Raw genomic sequence first — 17,800 nt, forward strand, 5'->3', positions numbered from 1 at the left:
GTGCAGTGAAACGTACGGGCGGCTGCCTCGGCGCAGTGAGCCCGGCTGACAAAAGCCTCCTCTTCTGACCAAGATGACGTCTAATGTCTTGCTCCTCGCGGATGAGTGACCCGCTGCCATTAAAACACGTAAATCGCGAGATGCATCGGAGTACATTTACACGGTATTAATGCAGATTTTGTAGAAACGATAACAGAACAGTTTATTGGCACATAAAAACCAGTGTAGCTGGAGATCTAGGGCCTCGAACTGGCGCCCCTGCACATAATCACATTGGCGATGGACTGTATTTGGTGCAACACAAATCTGCATGATATAGGCCATGAGGGAATTTTTCTGTCATTAGAAGGTTGTTCTCATCACCTACCAAACAGCCGTTCAAGCACAGTCCCCCCCCAGTGTCCCGGACTCTCTGGAGCTGGAATAATCAATTTCGACGGCATCTTGCGAACTGAAACGCTTCTTGCTGAGGCCTGAAGGCCCGATCGCTGATCGCCCGCGTCCGGGCCTCGACGCTGGGGACGGGGATGGAAAGGGTGGCGACCCTGCCCGATCATTTGCCCCCTCGCACTGAAGGCGATGTCTCTATAAAAAGATCACTGAACAAGCAGCACCCTCACACAGCTCTTACCCTTTAATGAACGCTGTAAGGACGAAAATGTTTTCTCTACTGCTGATTCTGAATGACTCCTTTTATCTACTATACCATTCTGGCATTACAATTACAGCTTCACTAAAAATCGTCAGTAAACAGGTGACTCTTACAAAGGCTTTATTTTGCATTTAAATGGCATTCCTCAGACTGCTCCTGTTATGTAGTCTAGTATTTGGTAAATTATTTTAGTCAGTTACATATAAGCCTATAAGCATAAGAACAGGCTATAGATTCCATAAATCAGTTTGACATACATCTCATTCAAATTTTTGTATTATTCTTTGGGCTTTCGTTTGATTACTGGATCATTTGAAAATTTTACTAATTAAATATTCTGAAATACAAAAATACAGAACACCACAAACAAGAAAGCGTTCCTATTTAATACAGCCAACAACTGTATGCAAACTATTGAAATAGTGTTCTAACAGCTGGAGAGCAGGTCTTGTTCTGTATATTTCATACTTTTGTGGGTAAGTCTAAATCCCGTGGCGCCTTAGGTAATATTGTTGCTATTTGACACGCCCGGCATCGTCTCGGGCTGCAGAATGTGTCTTTTCAAACTGATTTCCGAGGTTGTCATAAAGTTATTGTGCGACCAATAACATATAAACAAATTCGCAGAGCACGAGACCATTTCGGTTTTAAAGTTATAATAGTGGGAGATTTTGATCTCGAATCACGTCCATGTGAAACACACATAATTCAAATATTTCTGAATTTTAAATGTGTTTCAGACAATTGCTCCTGCAAAATTAGTCTAATTGAAATTCTTGTATCTAATGCAACACCAGAATGTTGCGAACACTGTACTAAATGCATGGGTTTATCGTAATGAGACACCCATGCACGGAAAGGCTGACATGTTTCGCACGGTTACAGTGTGGTGGTTTCGGTCGCGGTCTCTGTCCCCTCCGCTCGCGCCCAGCTCTCGGCTCGCGCTGTTTTCCCACATTTCACATTCACGTGCAGCTAGCACTCCGCCTCACTCAGACATTCTGTCGCCAGCCGCGTGACGTAACCTGCGCTAGGAGCTTCCACTCCGAATTGTTTCCCTCCGCCAAAAAGCAATCTGCTGGATAATCTAGTCCCAAAGTGATATCCGCGCTTCTTGTTGCCAAATTAATGCATAAACTTACCATGCTCCAATTTATTTAAGATGTTGCTAATGGTGCATATGAATAATTATTAAAGTGGCGATTCCTTCTACAAACATAAAGGTTTAGGCTATATTTTAGATCAGTGACATATCGTAGGATCAAAGGCAGGGAGGCTCTGTTTGTTTATTAGAACTTAAATAAATTGTTTTGTATCCCTCAGGTTTATATCATAATCGATAACAAACTATTTTTGTAGGAAATTTATGTTGGTTCGTAAGGTTGTCAAAGTACCCCTCGGACATCCATATATCCAGATACTTCAGTACTTGAAAACTGAATTTTTCGTACTACGCGGCGGACGGATTTACCTTGCCAAATACTGTTGAAGCATTTTGTTCGATATGTTAATGTGTTACATTCCGTCCTTTAATTAAGGTAAGCTTTACACTCATTACTGAAACTGCACTTCGGTCTGCGTTGCTGCAGGGTAATCGTTACATTTTTACAACTGTAAATTAATAACGAAATAAGGTCTTCATAACAATCCAACTGCACCAACACATAATTTTTTTCAATTAACCATGGTTACTCAGACATGGACTGTAATGAATTATAAATATTCATTAGTCATCATAATATTATTAGCTCAACTGGCCATCAGTCCACCAGAATTTTATGTGGCATATATAGGAAAAAAATAAATTATATATATATATGTTTATTTCATAAATATATTAAATAAACGTTATTTACTATGGTTATTTACTATGTGTAATTGCCAATAAATATACGTGTCCTTTTAAAAAAGGTCGGTATTTTCCTCATTTAATATAGATTTTGATTTGATATAGGCTACTGTGTAGAACTGATCTCGGAGGCTGTGGGGATGTTATCCTTGGATAGATTTCTTTTAACAGTCCACTAAAGCAGAACAAGCCCAGAGCGAAGTTCCTGGGTTTTTTTATGCAACGATTAAATAAACATAAGATCCCATTTGTTGTAGTTGAACTGCACAGATATAGTTTAGCGGCTATATTTATGCTGCACATGCACTCATAGTCAACAGCGTCGTATTTTTGCGGTGAGATAGATTATTTTGTTATACAGAACTTCACTTGGCAGCTGTTATTACAGTACGTGTAGAAATACAAGTAGCTGTTCATTAATTCATCCACCAGATTCTATTCCACGAAAGCATCAACAAATATAGTATAAATACGATGCAGTAAGTTATAAATAACTTTCTTCGAGTTCACGATGACCGATAAATTCATTGCTGATGATAATATTTTATATAAGACAGTATAAAAAAAAAATCAATTAAACGAAATTCAATGCAGGAATGTTTTTTCTTTCTCTAGATAAACAGTCAGTCTGCTGGGGGGGATTCTGTACCTTATAAAAGTGGGCCATGTTCTTGTCAATTATCCCTTGGCAAGTCACATTATACTACAGGAAGACGTAAAAGGATAAGCTTGTCCATTTAATATATATGCATATTTAATTAGAGCAAAACTGAAATGATTATGGATTATTTAAAAAATGAACGGTGTTTTTATTCTGCACATGAATGAAAATACGCATCTTCAGTGCCGAAACTTATGAAAAAGTCGGAGGGGACTACAAATGCAGACAATGTCAGCGCCAACAACGGGCACACGACCGGCATAGGCGGCGAAAGGCGACATCGTCGCGCTGTTACATAATCAATCCCCAGCGCCTCGAAAAGTTACATGTGTTAAAAAAGAAAAGTAGCGCTTGGCCATTGAGGGACCGCCCCCGTGCGCGCGCTTGCGCGGCGTGATATCCAGAGGCGCGCGGAGGGTGCGGCGGCTCGCGACACCCTGACGCCAGGCAGAGCACGGCGAGCCAGGCAGCCCGACGCGACCCGCCGAGGAGCCCTCAGGAGACGGCCGAGCTGACCTCCTCTCCGCTCTCCACGGCGTGCGTCCGCTGCCTTCGGACCCTCTGCTCACTGGGAGAAAGACCCTTCTGGCGGCCGCTTGGGGTTTTATGCTGGTTCTACTGTCCCTCTCGAAGCTCCCAAACTTTCCGTCCACGCCAGGTTGGTACATGGCCGGTCAGCACCGCTGTGTCTAAGAGCAGCAGCTTTATTTAAACACGTGATATTACACTGAAATCGAAAGAGTTTCGCTCCTGGTTGATTATGCTTTTGTGTTGGTGTTTCATCTTAAAAAGCTTGGCATCGACGTTTATTTTCTAAAAGAAATATAAATTCCATGACCAGTTAAACAAGATAATTTAGGTTGTTTACAAGATAGTTTAAAGATGAATTTCTGTGTTTGTATTTCAGAGTGGCTTCGGCCTTTGCGTGGTTTGTAAGGTACAGTGTGGGTCCCAAAACGTTATGTTTCCTCCGGTAGTGTTAGTTTTAACATCAGGCTTGTGAATCCGCTCCTTTGATGTTCACCTCGTACTGCCTCTGCAGTGGACAGGTGCGGGTTTTTGCAGCCTCCCGTGTGTTTGTGTCTCCGGGCGAGCAGATCATAGGCTAACGTCACATTGTACTAATACATATATATATACACACACACACACACACACACACACACACACACACACAGGTCTGTGCCACTTGGTCCAGCGTGAACCAACTGGTTCCCAGATTCAGAGGCTGCTTGATCTATAGCAGCTGGGGACAGAGCTCCTGATATCACTGAAGATGACATATTAGATTACTCAAAGGATGGGACTTCATCCTTGCCCTCTATTGGATTTAATAGATTTCCTGTCTTCCACCCCCCCCCCCCCCCCCCCCCCCACTGTAGCTATGTCTGACTTTTGATGTTGTTTTGGACTCTGCGTGTGAGTCTGGATCTGCACTGAGCTGGAACATAACAGCGAGTCAGAAGGGTGCTGCTCTGATTTGTGGATAATGCCCATTTCCGTAGCCATTTGTTCTTGCGCTTCTCGTAAATCCCAGCGTCCCGTCTGGTGGCTTGACGCAGCCTTTAATGTGGGGGCCTGTCAGCAAACGCGGCAATTAGCTTCTGCCGGATTAGATTGTAAACATCGCGGTGGGTGACGATTACGCTAACGGCTGCGGTCGCCCAGCGCCGACACGGGGAGGAAGGAGGCCCAGAGAGTGCTGACTCCTGCTGATCCTTTCGGGGAGCTTGATGGAGGCGCGGCATCCAGGTTGGGGATGGAGGAGAAGAGGAGGAGGTAACGGGGGGGTCTTTAAGTAGGTAGTGGTTTATTTAGTGGTGCTTGGGCCATATTCTTCGGATCTCATTCTCTTGATGGGAGATGCAGGCTTGCCGTTGTCATGCCGCAAGGAGAAAGTTCTGGAAGGGGTAGACTCAATGGAAAAGAGGGCATAGGCATGTACTGTACTGGCCATTTTGAAGCGAGTGTGGCGAAGGCTGGGCGCTGACGTGGGTCCCCGGAACGCCGCGTATGGGACGATGATGCTGCTGCAGCGGGGGCGGGGGCCACGAATCCCGTCTTTTTTTTTTTTTTTCTTCTTCTTCCTCCTCCCTGGTTGGGTAACAGAAATCGCATGTCGGTGGGAGCTTGGGGTCGCGTGCCGGGCCGCAGAGTGACAGAGCCGAGCCCGATTCTGGGGCCGCGTATGCAAGCGCCTGTCTGCACGTTTATTTCTGTCTCTCCACAGACAATGATGCTGGAAATACCGTATGGCGCCCCCCCCCCCCAACCATGGGTCTCAGGGTTATTCCTATCGTGGGGAGGGAGGGAGGGAGGGAGGGGGGGTTCTCCCCATTTTTAGATAGTGTCTATTCCTTTTGTGTTAGGGTGTGTGAGTTCACTGAGGAATGTTTAAAAAAAAAAATATATATATAAAAAAAATAATGAATATCACACTGGATCCTGATTGGACGGCGCTGGGTGCAGGTGCCGGGTCTGGGCCGGGCCTGCTTTCCGGAAAGCTCCGGGGCCCCCGTCCCAGGCTGCATCGCACGCGGGCCGGCTAATGGAGGCTCCGTCTCAGGCCTGATAAATAATGTAAGGTCTTCATAATATCTGGTCCCGCGGGGACAGCGCAGAGAGCATCATTATCCCCCGCCCCCCCAATCCCGCTGGAGGTCCTAAATTGATTAAACGCACTGAGGCAGGGGAAAATGATACATTGGATGCATCGGCGGGTCGGCGTGTCAAAGGCGTGCGATCATAGCGCATTAGACTGGCGGGAGATGGGGCATCATTATGCTCCCCAGCCCACTGTATGCCCTTTGGGGGGGGGGCTGAGAGTATCAGCCTTGCTCTCTCTCTTTTTTTTTTTTATTTAAATTTTTCGTCATTTAAATCTGTTGGGGTCACGCTGCCATACTTTGGCTCATAAAGCTTTAAATATTTATTGCATTTAAGGAAAACAGACTGGGTAGCATTACATGTTTGATTATAATTTGCCCTGAAACGGTGATATATATATCCGCCTTCCGCTGATCCTCCCTGTTCGGCGAGAGGCCCGGCAACATGGTGTCGCGTTTCCACCTTGAAGTGGAGCGTGTCACACCGCTTGTGATTGTGGGGGGGCTTCGAACTGTGTTCGATCTCCCCGCATTGCCCTGCCCCCCCCCCCCCCCCCCCCACGACCGCTCCCCTGCAGAAAGGGTCATGTGACCTTTTGCGGCCGCACCTGGGGGGTGCCCCCCCCCCCGACCCAGATGTCCGCTTAAGCAGAATCCGTCCCGCCTGCCACTGTGATGAAAAACCGGGAGCTGGTTTATTTAGTTATTTCCCACATCCGTCTTTGGATCCGCGGGCCCCATTGCTCCGAGCTTGATGGCCGACCCATGGAGAGCCCAGTTCTAGAGGCGTACTGTCTGAACATGTGTCTCGGATCCTTGGGAATGGAGATCGTAGCCTCCTGCCAGTCCGTCTTTGGCTATGTGTTTCAGAACCGGTCAGATGTCATTTAGGCTCGTTATTCAGGGCATTGATTCCACAAGAACCTTTCTGCTGGCAGTCTGATCGCGGCACATGAGTGCCCTGTGGGTGGCACATGACTGCCCTGTGGGCGGGGCTTCCAGCGGGAATGCGATGAAGTCATTTCTGCCGAGTTCCCCTCCATCACCTCCGCAGATGTATCTGTCCTCTGATGCGAGGAAATGTGCCGCGTACCCAATTGTTTCAGCGCCGCACCTGTAGTGGACCCGACCCCACCCCACCGGCGGGGGGGAGGGGGGGTGGCGACTAGGAGGCGGGGGGAAGGGGGTGTAGCTGCTGGGACAGAGGGTTTTATTTTGGGGCCTTTGAAAAAGAGATTAACCCCTCATGCAAACAATGCTGGGGGCGGCACCAGAGGGTGCAGAGGTCGAGCGAAGGATGTCGTTGTTACCCCCCCCCCCCCCCCCCCCCCCGAAAGATTTCCTTTGACGTGTCCTTGCAACATGCCACCCACAGAAATGAGTGACTGAAATGAGGGAGGGTCAAGGAGCAAAAAGTATGAGAACGGCCACGTAAACAGCACCTACTTTAATTTACAATAAACAGTTTATTATAACGTACATGGGAGCTGGGGGGTGGTGGTGGTGGTGGAGCTGGTGGGGGGGGGGGCCTGGCTTTTTTTCGCCGAGCGGCAGGCTGAAAATAATTCCCCAGGAGAAAAGCGATGCTTGGTAATGTTTGTGCTTCTCGTAAGAGGAAATCTCATCCGCCACGCCGCTTACTGTCAGGGGTGATTCTTGGTGACTCACGGCCGTTAAAAAAAGACGGCCGCATGTGATTTTTTTTTTTTTTCCTTTTTCATCCTGCGTGGAGGAGAAGCCAGTGGCCATATGTCACCGGGGAGGTTGGGGGGTTGCTGTAATATTACGGTGAACTTGCTGTCCCATCACCGTGGTTTTTGGCTTCCGATTGGGACAAGATAAAAGTTGGGAGGGGTGGACACCATTGGCCCCCACACAAAGCTGACGTGTGTGTGTGTGTATGTGTGTGTGTCTCGGGTAAGTGAACCAAGATGGCGGCTTCCTCCACAAGGGAGCTGGAGGGTCTTGGCATGGCTGTGGGGAGATGGAGCATTACAGAATGACAGAGCCCCCTCCCTCAGCTTCTCTCAGCCAGTAGAAAAAAAAAACTGAAATCTTTGATAAGTGGGAAAAAATTTAAGTTATGATGAGTCCTAGAGGAATTCCATTCGCTGGAAAAAGATTCACCTTTCAGCTTTGGATTGACTCCGTCTGTTTTGGTCATTCCACGTTTTGTGGACGTATGTTTTTGGATCAAACATTCAAATGAAAACCTGATATTGCTTCGAGAATTCCATCTGCTCTCTATGCTCAGGGATGTGACCCGCTGCCTGATGTGTAATTCCCAGAAGCCGTTTCTGAAATGACACCAGGGGTCCCGTTAGAGGCTGGAAGGTTCTGTCAGCTTCTTGGGGTATCTTTGGTTCCATGTGGGACGGCTTCACCAGCTCACGTCCAGAGTGCTTTTTGTTCCCGGTCCCCTCCCCCTTCAGGAGGCATGTGGAGCAGAGTTCACACCACACGACTGACACTCACACGACTGACACTCACACGACTGACACTCACACGACTGACACTCACTCGCTCGCTCTCTCTCTCTCTTGCAGGTGTGAGTTCTTGTGGCGATCATCCCCGAGGAGCGAGGACAGCGCCCCCCTCCCTCCCCACAGTTTTCCCGCCTGCACCTCCCCCTGTCAGAGCATAGGAGTGACGCCCCCCCCCCCCCCCACCCCCATCCCTCTGGCCAGCCTGGCACTATGAACGTCACCTCCCTGTTCTCCTTCACCAGCCCGGCGGTCAAGCGCCTCTTGGGCTGGAAGCAGGGCGACGAGGAGGAAAAATGGGCAGAGAAGGCGGTGGACGCCCTGGTGAAGAAGCTGAAGAAGAAGAAGGGGGCTATGGAGGAGCTGGAGCGTGCCCTCAGCTGCCCGGGGCAGCCCAGCCGCTGCGTCACCATCCCGCGCTCGCTGGACGGCCGGCTGCAGGTGTCACACCGCAAGGGCCTGCCGCACGTCATCTACTGCCGCGTGTGGCGCTGGCCCGACCTGCAGTCCCACCACGAGCTCAAGGCCCTCGACTGCTGCGAGTTCCCCTTCGGCTCCAAGCAGAAGGACGTGTGCATTAACCCCTATCACTACAAGCGAGTCGACAGCCCGGGTGAGCGCCCAGCAAGGGGAGAGCTTATCTATCTTCGAACCGACTATTTCAGCTGAATACCCTGTACATCCGACTGTGGTACAGTTTAACAAGGGTGGGTGGGTGGGGACCATAATTCAAGCAGAGGGGTAAACCGTATCATTGGCCAGTGAAATTTTTCTGGGGGCCAATCAGCTGGATTCGATGCCCCCTGGACACGCCCCTGCATTTTAAAGAAGTTGACATTATGCTAGAATAATTATATAATTTAGTCATTATTAAGGTGAGCGACCATAGAATGCCTAGGGGGCTTCTTGGCTTCAGAATGAGGCTTGTAGTCATTTTCTTTAAAGGCAGTATTTTGGGAGTATTTTCTTTAAAGGGAGTATTTTGCGTGTGGTGTAGGATTTGCATTTCCGTGTGCCGTCAGGAGGATCTTCATGGTGTCTACGCTGAATTATCCCTGGGCAATTTTTGATGATTCGGTTTAAGTGCGGTGACAGTGACAGCAAGCAGGAATTAATATTTAATGCGAGTCATGCTTTTGAGGACATCGATTGTGGTTTTTAAAGTCCGTGGAGTGCGATCGCCGGCTGTGGTTCCCGGGAGGGAGGTGCAGGTCCTGAAGACCCTGTAAGAAGATAAGGGCGTAGCCGTTTGGGAGATGACTGTCAGGCGGCCAGGTGCTGCGGTGTCCTCCCCTTCCCTGTGTGTGTGTGTCTGTGTGTGTGTGTCTGTGTGTGTGTGTCTGTCTGTGTGTGTGTGTCTGTCTGTGTGTGTGTGTGTGTCTGTCTGTGTGTGTGTGTCTGTCTGTGTGTGTGTGTGAGTGTGTCTGTCTGTGTGTGTGTGTCTGTCTGTCTGTGTGTGTGAGTGTGTCTGTCTGTGTGAGTGTGTGTGTCTGTCTGTGTGTGTGTGTGTGTGTGTGAGTGTCTGTGTCTGTCTGTCTGTGTGAGTGTCTGTCTGTGTGAGTGTCTGTCTGTGTGTGTGTGTCTGTCTGTGGCTGTCTGTGTGTGTGTGTGTGTGTGTGTGTCTGTGTCTGTTTGTCTGTGTCTGTGTGCGCCGTTTCCTCCCTCTCACCCAGATCTACTCCCCCGATATCTAGGTGTGCAGCTGTTCTTTTTTTACTGTGGTGTGTTTCATTGACTAATTTTTCCTGCGAAATGTGGAAAACATACACTCGTCTCCCTCTGAGGTTGTGATTTTCTAACTGTGGGGTGCACCCTCTTGGTGGGGCACATAGGAATTGCGAGAGGGCACAAAAGAGAGCTGGGGGTGGGGTTGATGTTGGTGGTGACCAATTTCAAAATTTTGTACCCTTTATAAATTTAGAGAGCCTTTAAAATGCATCATATGGCACTAACAAATAAATTCAATACCTTGAGTATTTTTTTTTTAGTTTAGTTTTATTCTTTGTTGTTTTTTTTGTTGGTGGGAGTGGAGGTCAGAGCTAGGGGGGGGGGTGTGGGGGGCAGGAAGCCGCAGCTGTGCCGGGCTGGCCGACAGCGTGCCGACGGCCGCCCCCCAAGCACACGGGCGCTCCGCAGGGAGAGGGCTGCACAGGAAGCTCTGTCGCCCAGTACAATGGCAGGAAGGAGCGGCCACTCGCTCTGCCTCGGAGCACGGGCCGACGGAGAGGGATGGGCCCCGCCTACCTGCCGCCCTCGCCCTGCTGCCTGCTGAGCACAGGGGGCGCTGTTCCTCTCCTGAGTCCCCCGAAGCTGACCTGCGCAAAAGCCCGCATATCTGGTACGGGGGCCCTGGAATAACGACCCCCGAAGCTGTAATTTCAGATATGCGGGTGCAGTGGTCCGTTTGTCATTTTTTAAAGAGCCGGTCTGTCTGCGTGAGGAGACCCGGCTGTCCTGGCTTAGTCGGAGGGGCCCCTTCTTGGCTGCCTGGACGGAGGGTCACGCCGACGGGTCAGCGCTGGCGTGCCGTGGGGGGGGGGCGAAGGTCCGCATGAGGGAGATGGGGGAGTCGGCCATGTTTGTGTAACACCTCTAACTGTTTTGGTTTCTCACGCCCCCACTCAGTGCTGCCCCCGGTGTTGGTGCCCAGGAACAGCGAGTTCAATGCCAAGCACAGCATGCTGCCCCGGTTTCAGAACCCACTGAACCAGACGGAGCCGCACATGCCGCACAACGCCATCTTCCCCGACTCCTTCCCCCCCGCCGGCCCGCTGCCCTTCCCTCACTCGCCCAACGGCAGCTTTCCCGGCTCCCCGGGCAGCGGGAGCAGCAGTGCCACCTTCCCACATTCTCCGTCTGGCTCCGACCCAGGGAGCCCTTTTCAGATGCCAGGTGAGCCAGCAGTAACCATGGCGATGACCTAAGCTTACCGGAGCGTACCCCCTTCACTAAATTAACTGGAACTCTTTTTCTGCGCCCTGCAGAAACACCCCCACCTGCCTACATGCCCCCGGAGGACCAGGTGACTCAGGATTGCCCTCAGCCTATGGACACCAACATATTGGCCCCGCCCCTGCCACTAGAGATCAATAACAGGCCAGGTAACCATGGCAACAGCCTCAGCGCACTCGTCCCCCCCCCAGGGCCAATTTGTCAGACTCTTCCTCCCATGATGCCCTCTGACCCACAGCAGACGGCGTTTCCCAGAGGGTAGATCGAATTTCTGCCACTTCACCTTTCAAATCTTTGACTTTTCACCGCGATTACGTTAGTCGTATAAATCTTGGGGATTCTATTAGTAAATGAGCAAAAATCTCCAGGTGACAGGAATTCACCTGGCGTTCATTTCTCACGACTGGGTGGCGAGTGGCCGTGATTCGTCAGACGCCGTGCCCGTGTTTCTGCGCACAGCCAATCACAGGAAGGCTGGGCGGTGCCTCCAGCTATGGCCGCTGCTCCCCCTCACATTGTCTTACGAGTGCGGTTGGGGCTCGGCTGCGGCGTGATCTCCGTGGGTGGTAATTACGGCGCGCTCGTAATGCATCGGACGCACTAATTACACTCGGATTTTATATAATGTTAGCAAGCAGACTAGCATGTGCATTACGACCGCTCCTGTTGGCATGGTGTTGAAAACCTCAATTCTAGTTCGCGTTCCAGCCTGGGAGAGACACTTCGAAACGGAGGGTTCTTATTAAATCTGCCATAAATTGTTGGGGGAGGGGGGGGTTTCTGTTTTGCATTAAGTGACCCCGCCGCATGCCTACCCTGGGACCTGTATCACGAAGCAAGATATTTTTAGTTAGGCAGTTCAGTGTTTCCCAACCTCTCGGGGACCTCAGACGGTCCTCGTTTTTGCTCCCTCCCAACTCCCTACCAAAGACGTGGACTGTGTGGGGGGGGGGATCTCCGAGGAGCGGGTTGGGAAACACTGAGCTAGACAACTTGCTGGATTTAAGGTACGCCAGTTTAAATGGATTTGAATTGCATTCATTTACATTTAGCCCAGACTGCCTCAAATCCTACAAGTTGTCAGGTTAACCCAAAAAGAGCTTTGTGATACAAGCCCCTGGACTCTCTGGATTCTCGAGGCTCCTGCCCAGGGCACAGATCCGGACTTCCCGGCCGCGTACAAAACAGAATTTATGTCTGCCCCTATCTTGACCGTGTCCAGCGAGAAGCGTAACAATGCTGGACCCCGCCGAGGCAGCTGGGGGGCCGGCACTGACACATTTACTGGAAGCGTGTGAGCCGGGGGCCCGGGGCCCCACAAGCTGTTTCCTGTGCAGCCGGGTCCGGCTCCCATTGTCACAAGTAGACGAAACACACCTGCAGGCCACACCAGGCCGCTGGGGAAGCTCGTGAGAAATGTGCGCTAGATAAATACCGTTTATCCCCTCGGAGTGGCCAGCTGGCAGCAGCAGCCTTAGATAACGGAATAGGGGGTGGTCCGCGGACTTGCTGGGCGGAGCTGGCACGCCACGGGCACCCTCATCAGTCTGATAGTGATGTAATCTCAGAAAATGAAGGACAGGAGCCCTCTTGTGGCCGTAAAGCGTCACGCGGGCCGGTTTCTGTCTCCTGCGCAGACGTGCAGCCGGTGGCGTACGAAGAGCCAAAACACTGGTGCGCCATCGTCTACTACGAGCTGAACAACCGCGTGGGGGAGGCCTTCCAGGCGTCCTCCACCAGCGTGCTGGTGGACGGCTTCACCGACCCCTCCAACAACCGGAACCGCTTCTGCCTGGGGCTCCTGTCCAACGTCAACCGCAACTCCACCATCGAGAACACCCGGAGGCACATCGGCAAAGGTAGACCCCCCCCCCACCCCCCGGACTCCGCCCTACAGTTTGGCCGTCACAGATTATAGTGGGAAATTTTACTTGAGGGGTTTATATCGGACATTGAGGATGACATAGAACTTTGTTAATCCAGGGAGAAAGCATTAGCTCTCACCAAGCAAGGTTAAACAACAGGACTTAAAAATACCAAAAACAAATGCACTGTTTTCTTGTAATATATTCTAATACAAAATAAGGAATATATGTATAATACAGTGGAAGCAGAATGGAAGGTGGTGTGTAACTTAAATGGGGGGGGGGGGGGGGTGCCTGTGCAGAGGGGGTGCAGGGGACCCCATGTGCAGAAGTACAGCATGGCTGATACACATACAAAAGAATGAAATTAAAAATTACTATTAAAAAACAGCCAAAAAATGTCAGGAAAGCAGTGAAAGTCTAGTGCTCCTAGTACTTGAATGGACTTAGAACCGTGGGTGATTCGGGTCCAGAGAGTACAAATCCAGTCCAATGTTTTGTTTCAACCAGTTGAGTGTAAAGAGTCGCAATCAGAGAGTACTCAGCTGGTTGGTTGAAAGTAAATCTTGGTCTGGACCGGATCTACTCGCCTCTGGAATCAGCAGCCTTCAGATAAAGTGTACATGTCCTTAACCTCTGTGTTACTGTAATATGATTAACTGGCATTTTTTTCATGTGTGCTTTTAATTTTTAAGAAACACATTTGACAGTCTGTGTTTATATGGGAAAAATGGCTGTAGAGTACAGTAGAATACTGTAGTGTATAATCTCTGTTCTAGTGTAGAATATGGATTACTAACTTTTCGGCATGACTGCGCTGTACTGTTAATCTGCCTATCAAATTGAGGGTATACGTAAATGTCCGTATAATATCAAAAAGCTGGCATCCGGACAAATGTTTATGCCCATCTAAAGCCCTGGTGAGTATTGCGCGTGTGCCACATAGTCGCGATATACCGTGCAGCTACACTGCAGAGCTTCTCAGCTTTCAGGTAGGCTGTGGTAGCCCCTGGCCTGGCGCCCCCTGCTGTCCCTAGTGATGTACTGCATCTCCCCAGGGGTGCACCTGTACTACGTGGGCGGCGAGGTCTACGCCGAGTGCCTCAGCGACAGCAGCATCTTCGTGCAGAGCCGCAACTGCAACTACCACCACGGCTTCCACCCCACCACCGTCTGCAAGATCCCCAGCGGCTGCAGCCTCAAGATCTTCAACAACCAGGAGTTCGCGGAGCTGCTGGCTCAGTCTGTCAACCACGGCTTCGAGGCCGTCTACGAGCTCACCAAGATGTGCACCATCCGCATGAGCTTCGTCAAGGTATGTCCTTGCCGCAGGGGACCGCGTCACACCAGCACCGCTGAACGCGCACAGGCAATTCCTGCATTACGGATGTGACGTATAAATTAAAAATATCAAACACAATGCCTCAGAGCATGAACAAGCTTGGTATCAATGAGTCAGTTTGCATATTGAAATTCGTACACAGCGCTCACAGATCATCTTGGGATACTTGCTTAATTCTGTAAAAATGTTGCAAATTTATTGGTTTCATAATTAAAGTCCATATTTAAAATATTTACACATTATCTTATGCACAGACACTTATTACTTTGTATCGTAGTTTTTTTGACTGACTCATACAGTTCTGTTCTTGCCATTTTGCTATTAATTGTAGTTGTAGCCATTGGCCCCCAAAGGGATACTAAACACTGATGTTTGGTGTTTTATGTTATTGCAAAGGTGTTACTAATTAAAAAGAACCCAATGAGACTGCTTGTCAATGAACTTGTAACTCAGAATAGCTCATTTAGAACTGTAATTTGGATTTCAGTTTATTACTACTTCAAATGAAAGTTTTACTCAAAACTATTGGTCGTTCCTAACGTGATACATATTTTTTGTTAACGAAAGAAGTTATGATTATTGTTTGAAAACCAATAAATTTGCAATATTTTTACTGAAATAAACAAGCGTCCCAAGACTTCCTGTGAGCGCTGTATTACATGTTACCAATGCATAGTGCTTTATCAGCATTATGGCAGTGAAATCAAACAGACCTTGGCATGGAATTGCTGTGATATTTATATGAAATGATGGAACTTTGCCGCTTGGGTGCTGATGTGAATTTCTGCTCCGCTCCAGGGTTGGGGGGCCGAGTACCACCGCCAGGACGTCACCAGCACCCCCTGCTGGATCGAGATCCACCTACACGGCCCCCTGCAGTGGCTGGATAAAGTCCTCACCCAGATGGGATCCCCAGACAACCCCATCACCTCCGTGTCCTAGACGGAACGGGGTTGGGGGGGGCAGATGGGGACGAGGCCGATAGTAGCGGGTGGTGGGGGGGGTTATATTTTACTTGAAGGCGGTCTGAATCAGGCACATGACAGACTGACACAGGGGGATTGCGCATTTGTCTGGAACATACTTGACCTTCGTAATCAGATCATCATGTCGCAGGTATTTCTAACCCTCCCCCATCCATCGCCCCCCACCCTCATCAGCAGTTTTCCTTCCCTCCACTCTCGAGTTCATAGTGCAGTATTCCGCTGTGGACCCGGGCTTGACCCGGGATTGTACAGCGACATGTCTGAATACGAGAGGCTGTAACAAGCAACTGAGGTGGGGTGGGGGGGCGGGGGGTGGGAGCGGTATAAAGGTCATGTTTTCATTGAACTTGTTAGCTTATGACTGTATTATAATATTTAGGTCAGTAATTAATGCATACGGGCCACTCGTTTTATATGATGTTGGGGGAGGGGGTTGGGGGAGTATGCGAACTGATGGTTTATTTTCCCATCAGACCTGCCTATAGGTGTTTAATTTGGGGGGGGGGGGGGGGTGGTTTCAGTCGGGGCAGGAAGTCCACATGCTTCATGTAGCGGCACTTTCCGACTGAAGCCAACCGAGCCTTCCTGCGTTCTCCTTAGGTCAGCAACTCCCAGCCCGGTCCTGTATTTGCTCCCTCCCAGCTCCTGGTAGCAGGGCGTTATGAGGGAGCAAAAACGTGGACCGTCTGTGGTCCCCGCGGACCGGGTTGAGAAACACTGCCTTAAGTTTCCCGGGGCGTGCGCCCTACTTGGATCTGTAGTGTGGTTAGCGTAGCGTAGCCGGGTGCTCGCAGTAAGGGGGTCAAGGCCTGTAGACCCCAGGCCGTGCAAGGTACAGCCCGCATGGAATGCAGCGCTGCACTGCACAGTGCATTCCTACCCTCCTGTTTCTGTGTGTCACCCACTCAGCAAGACCTGCTAGATGACTGGAATTGTTTTTAAAAGTTTTGGTTTAATGACTAATCAGAAAAAAACAGGCTGTTGTGGAATATCAGGAGGCCCAGTATCATTTTTTAAAATAAACCTTAAATTTCTTACTTTTCAATTTTTTTAAGCTTAGGCAAAAAAAAACCCATCAGCTATTAAAATGTTTTCTACTTTTTTGTATTTTTTTAAAAAACCTGTTCTGTTGTGTCTTGTATCTGCACTTTTACAGATGATGGCTTTCCCATGTTTATTTTTTTATTTGCTGTTTTTGCTGAGTAGTATTTGCAGATCTGTTTTATTCCATGAAAAAAAAAACAATCAAGTCTCTACTGGAAGACTTAATAAAATTGTTTCACTACCACTTGTTTATTGATTATTTTTTAAGACAAAATATTCTGTCTGTGAAAGTCCAGTTATGTAAATGACCCTATACCATGCAAAATCCTTTTTTCCCATGCATTGGTGTTAAACTGCACTGATGCAAACTAAAAGCCTGCAATCATCCCAGATCGACAGACGGCAGATTCTGATTTTTACTGGTCTGTGAAGACTCATCAGTCGCCTTTCCATTTTGACATTCCACCTCTAACCAGGCCATTTATTTGAAATTTAGGACCCACATCTTTTTCATCTCGAGTAGTCATGTGCCCATGTTGCCATCACGCAAACTCGACAGTGCTGTGGAAAATTAATTCTCTGAAAGGTTTAGTGTATTAAAAAAAGATTGTGCAGTAGCATTGCATTCCAAAATTTCTCTACCCTCTCTCTTTAGAAGGGTCTTCACCGTAATCGGGCAGCTGGATGGGTGAGATATTAGTCTTATAACCTGGACTATGCCTGATAACAGGGTTGGTTTTACTTTTGTATTAGAGTAATATATTTACGATGTTTGGAGGAAGATGGGCGTCAGAACCAGAGAAACATCCCAGTTCCACCTTCTCCACACCACATATCGTTACATTAATTTACAGTTTTTGTGTACCCAGAAATACTGTACGTCATCCATTCTGCCATCTTCCGTCTGCTGTTTGGTGTTATGCAAAATAACAGAATTCGGATAGATGTTCTCTGAGGACAAGTAAACATTTCTCCAGTGGGGGAAAAAATAAGCCTGGATGAGAGCGAAGACTGCCACCTAGTGGTACAACAAGGATACAACATCAAGCAAATTTATTGCTGACGGTTACCAGTAGATACCAACTCAAAAATCTTTTTCTTCGTACGTAGAAAATGAATTGCATTTAATTTTGTTTATATACGTATTGTGTAACTTTTCAAACCTTGTATTCAACAACCACTCATTAGCAAAATGAACGCGAAATAACGAAACCCGACTGTAAGTACGTAACATATTCTACTGTGTTTATACATACATTTGCTTTTCGCGCGATGGCATGAAATACATCTAGGGCACAACACCTATTTATTTCCTAAGTTGGAAACGTAACTGATAAGTAATATTACACCGACAAGTTGG

General features: G+C 48.7%; 1 protein-coding gene across 1 annotated transcript; it reads left to right on the forward strand.

Moving 5' to 3' along the window:
* The first annotated feature begins 3,567 nt into the window (after nt 1–3,567).
* On the forward strand, nt 3,568–16,684 carry smad1 (SMAD family member 1). Its single transcript, XM_072707144.1, has 7 exons — nt 3,568–3,820; nt 8,315–8,864; nt 10,877–11,143; nt 11,236–11,352; nt 12,841–13,062; nt 14,127–14,383; nt 15,209–16,684. Exons 2-7 carry the CDS (start codon nt 8,465–8,467, stop codon nt 15,350–15,352), a joined length of 1,407 nt encoding a protein of 468 aa, XP_072563245.1. The 5' UTR covers nt 3,568–3,820; nt 8,315–8,464; the 3' UTR covers nt 15,353–16,684.
* Nucleotides 16,685–17,800: the final 1,116 nt, after the last annotated feature.

The sequence above is a fragment of the Paramormyrops kingsleyae genome, chromosome 25 (assembly GCF_048594095.1).
Source record: "Paramormyrops kingsleyae isolate MSU_618 chromosome 25, PKINGS_0.4, whole genome shotgun sequence".
In the NCBI taxonomy this organism is placed as follows: domain Eukaryota; kingdom Metazoa; phylum Chordata; class Actinopteri; order Osteoglossiformes; family Mormyridae; genus Paramormyrops; species Paramormyrops kingsleyae.

Excerpts from the sequence above, each read along its gene's own strand:
- smad1 (XM_072707144.1), top strand. The coding sequence starts at position 8,465 with ATGAACGTCACCTCCCTGTTCTCCTTCACCAGCCCGGCGGTCAAGCGC. Across the intron at positions 8,865-10,876 it reads CAAGCGAGTCGACAGCCCGG|TGCTGCCCCCGGTGTTGGTG; the intron begins GTGAGCGCCCAG and ends GCCCCCACTCAG. Across the intron at positions 13,063-14,126 it reads CCGGAGGCACATCGGCAAAG|GGGTGCACCTGTACTACGTG; the intron begins GTAGACCCCCCC and ends GCATCTCCCCAG.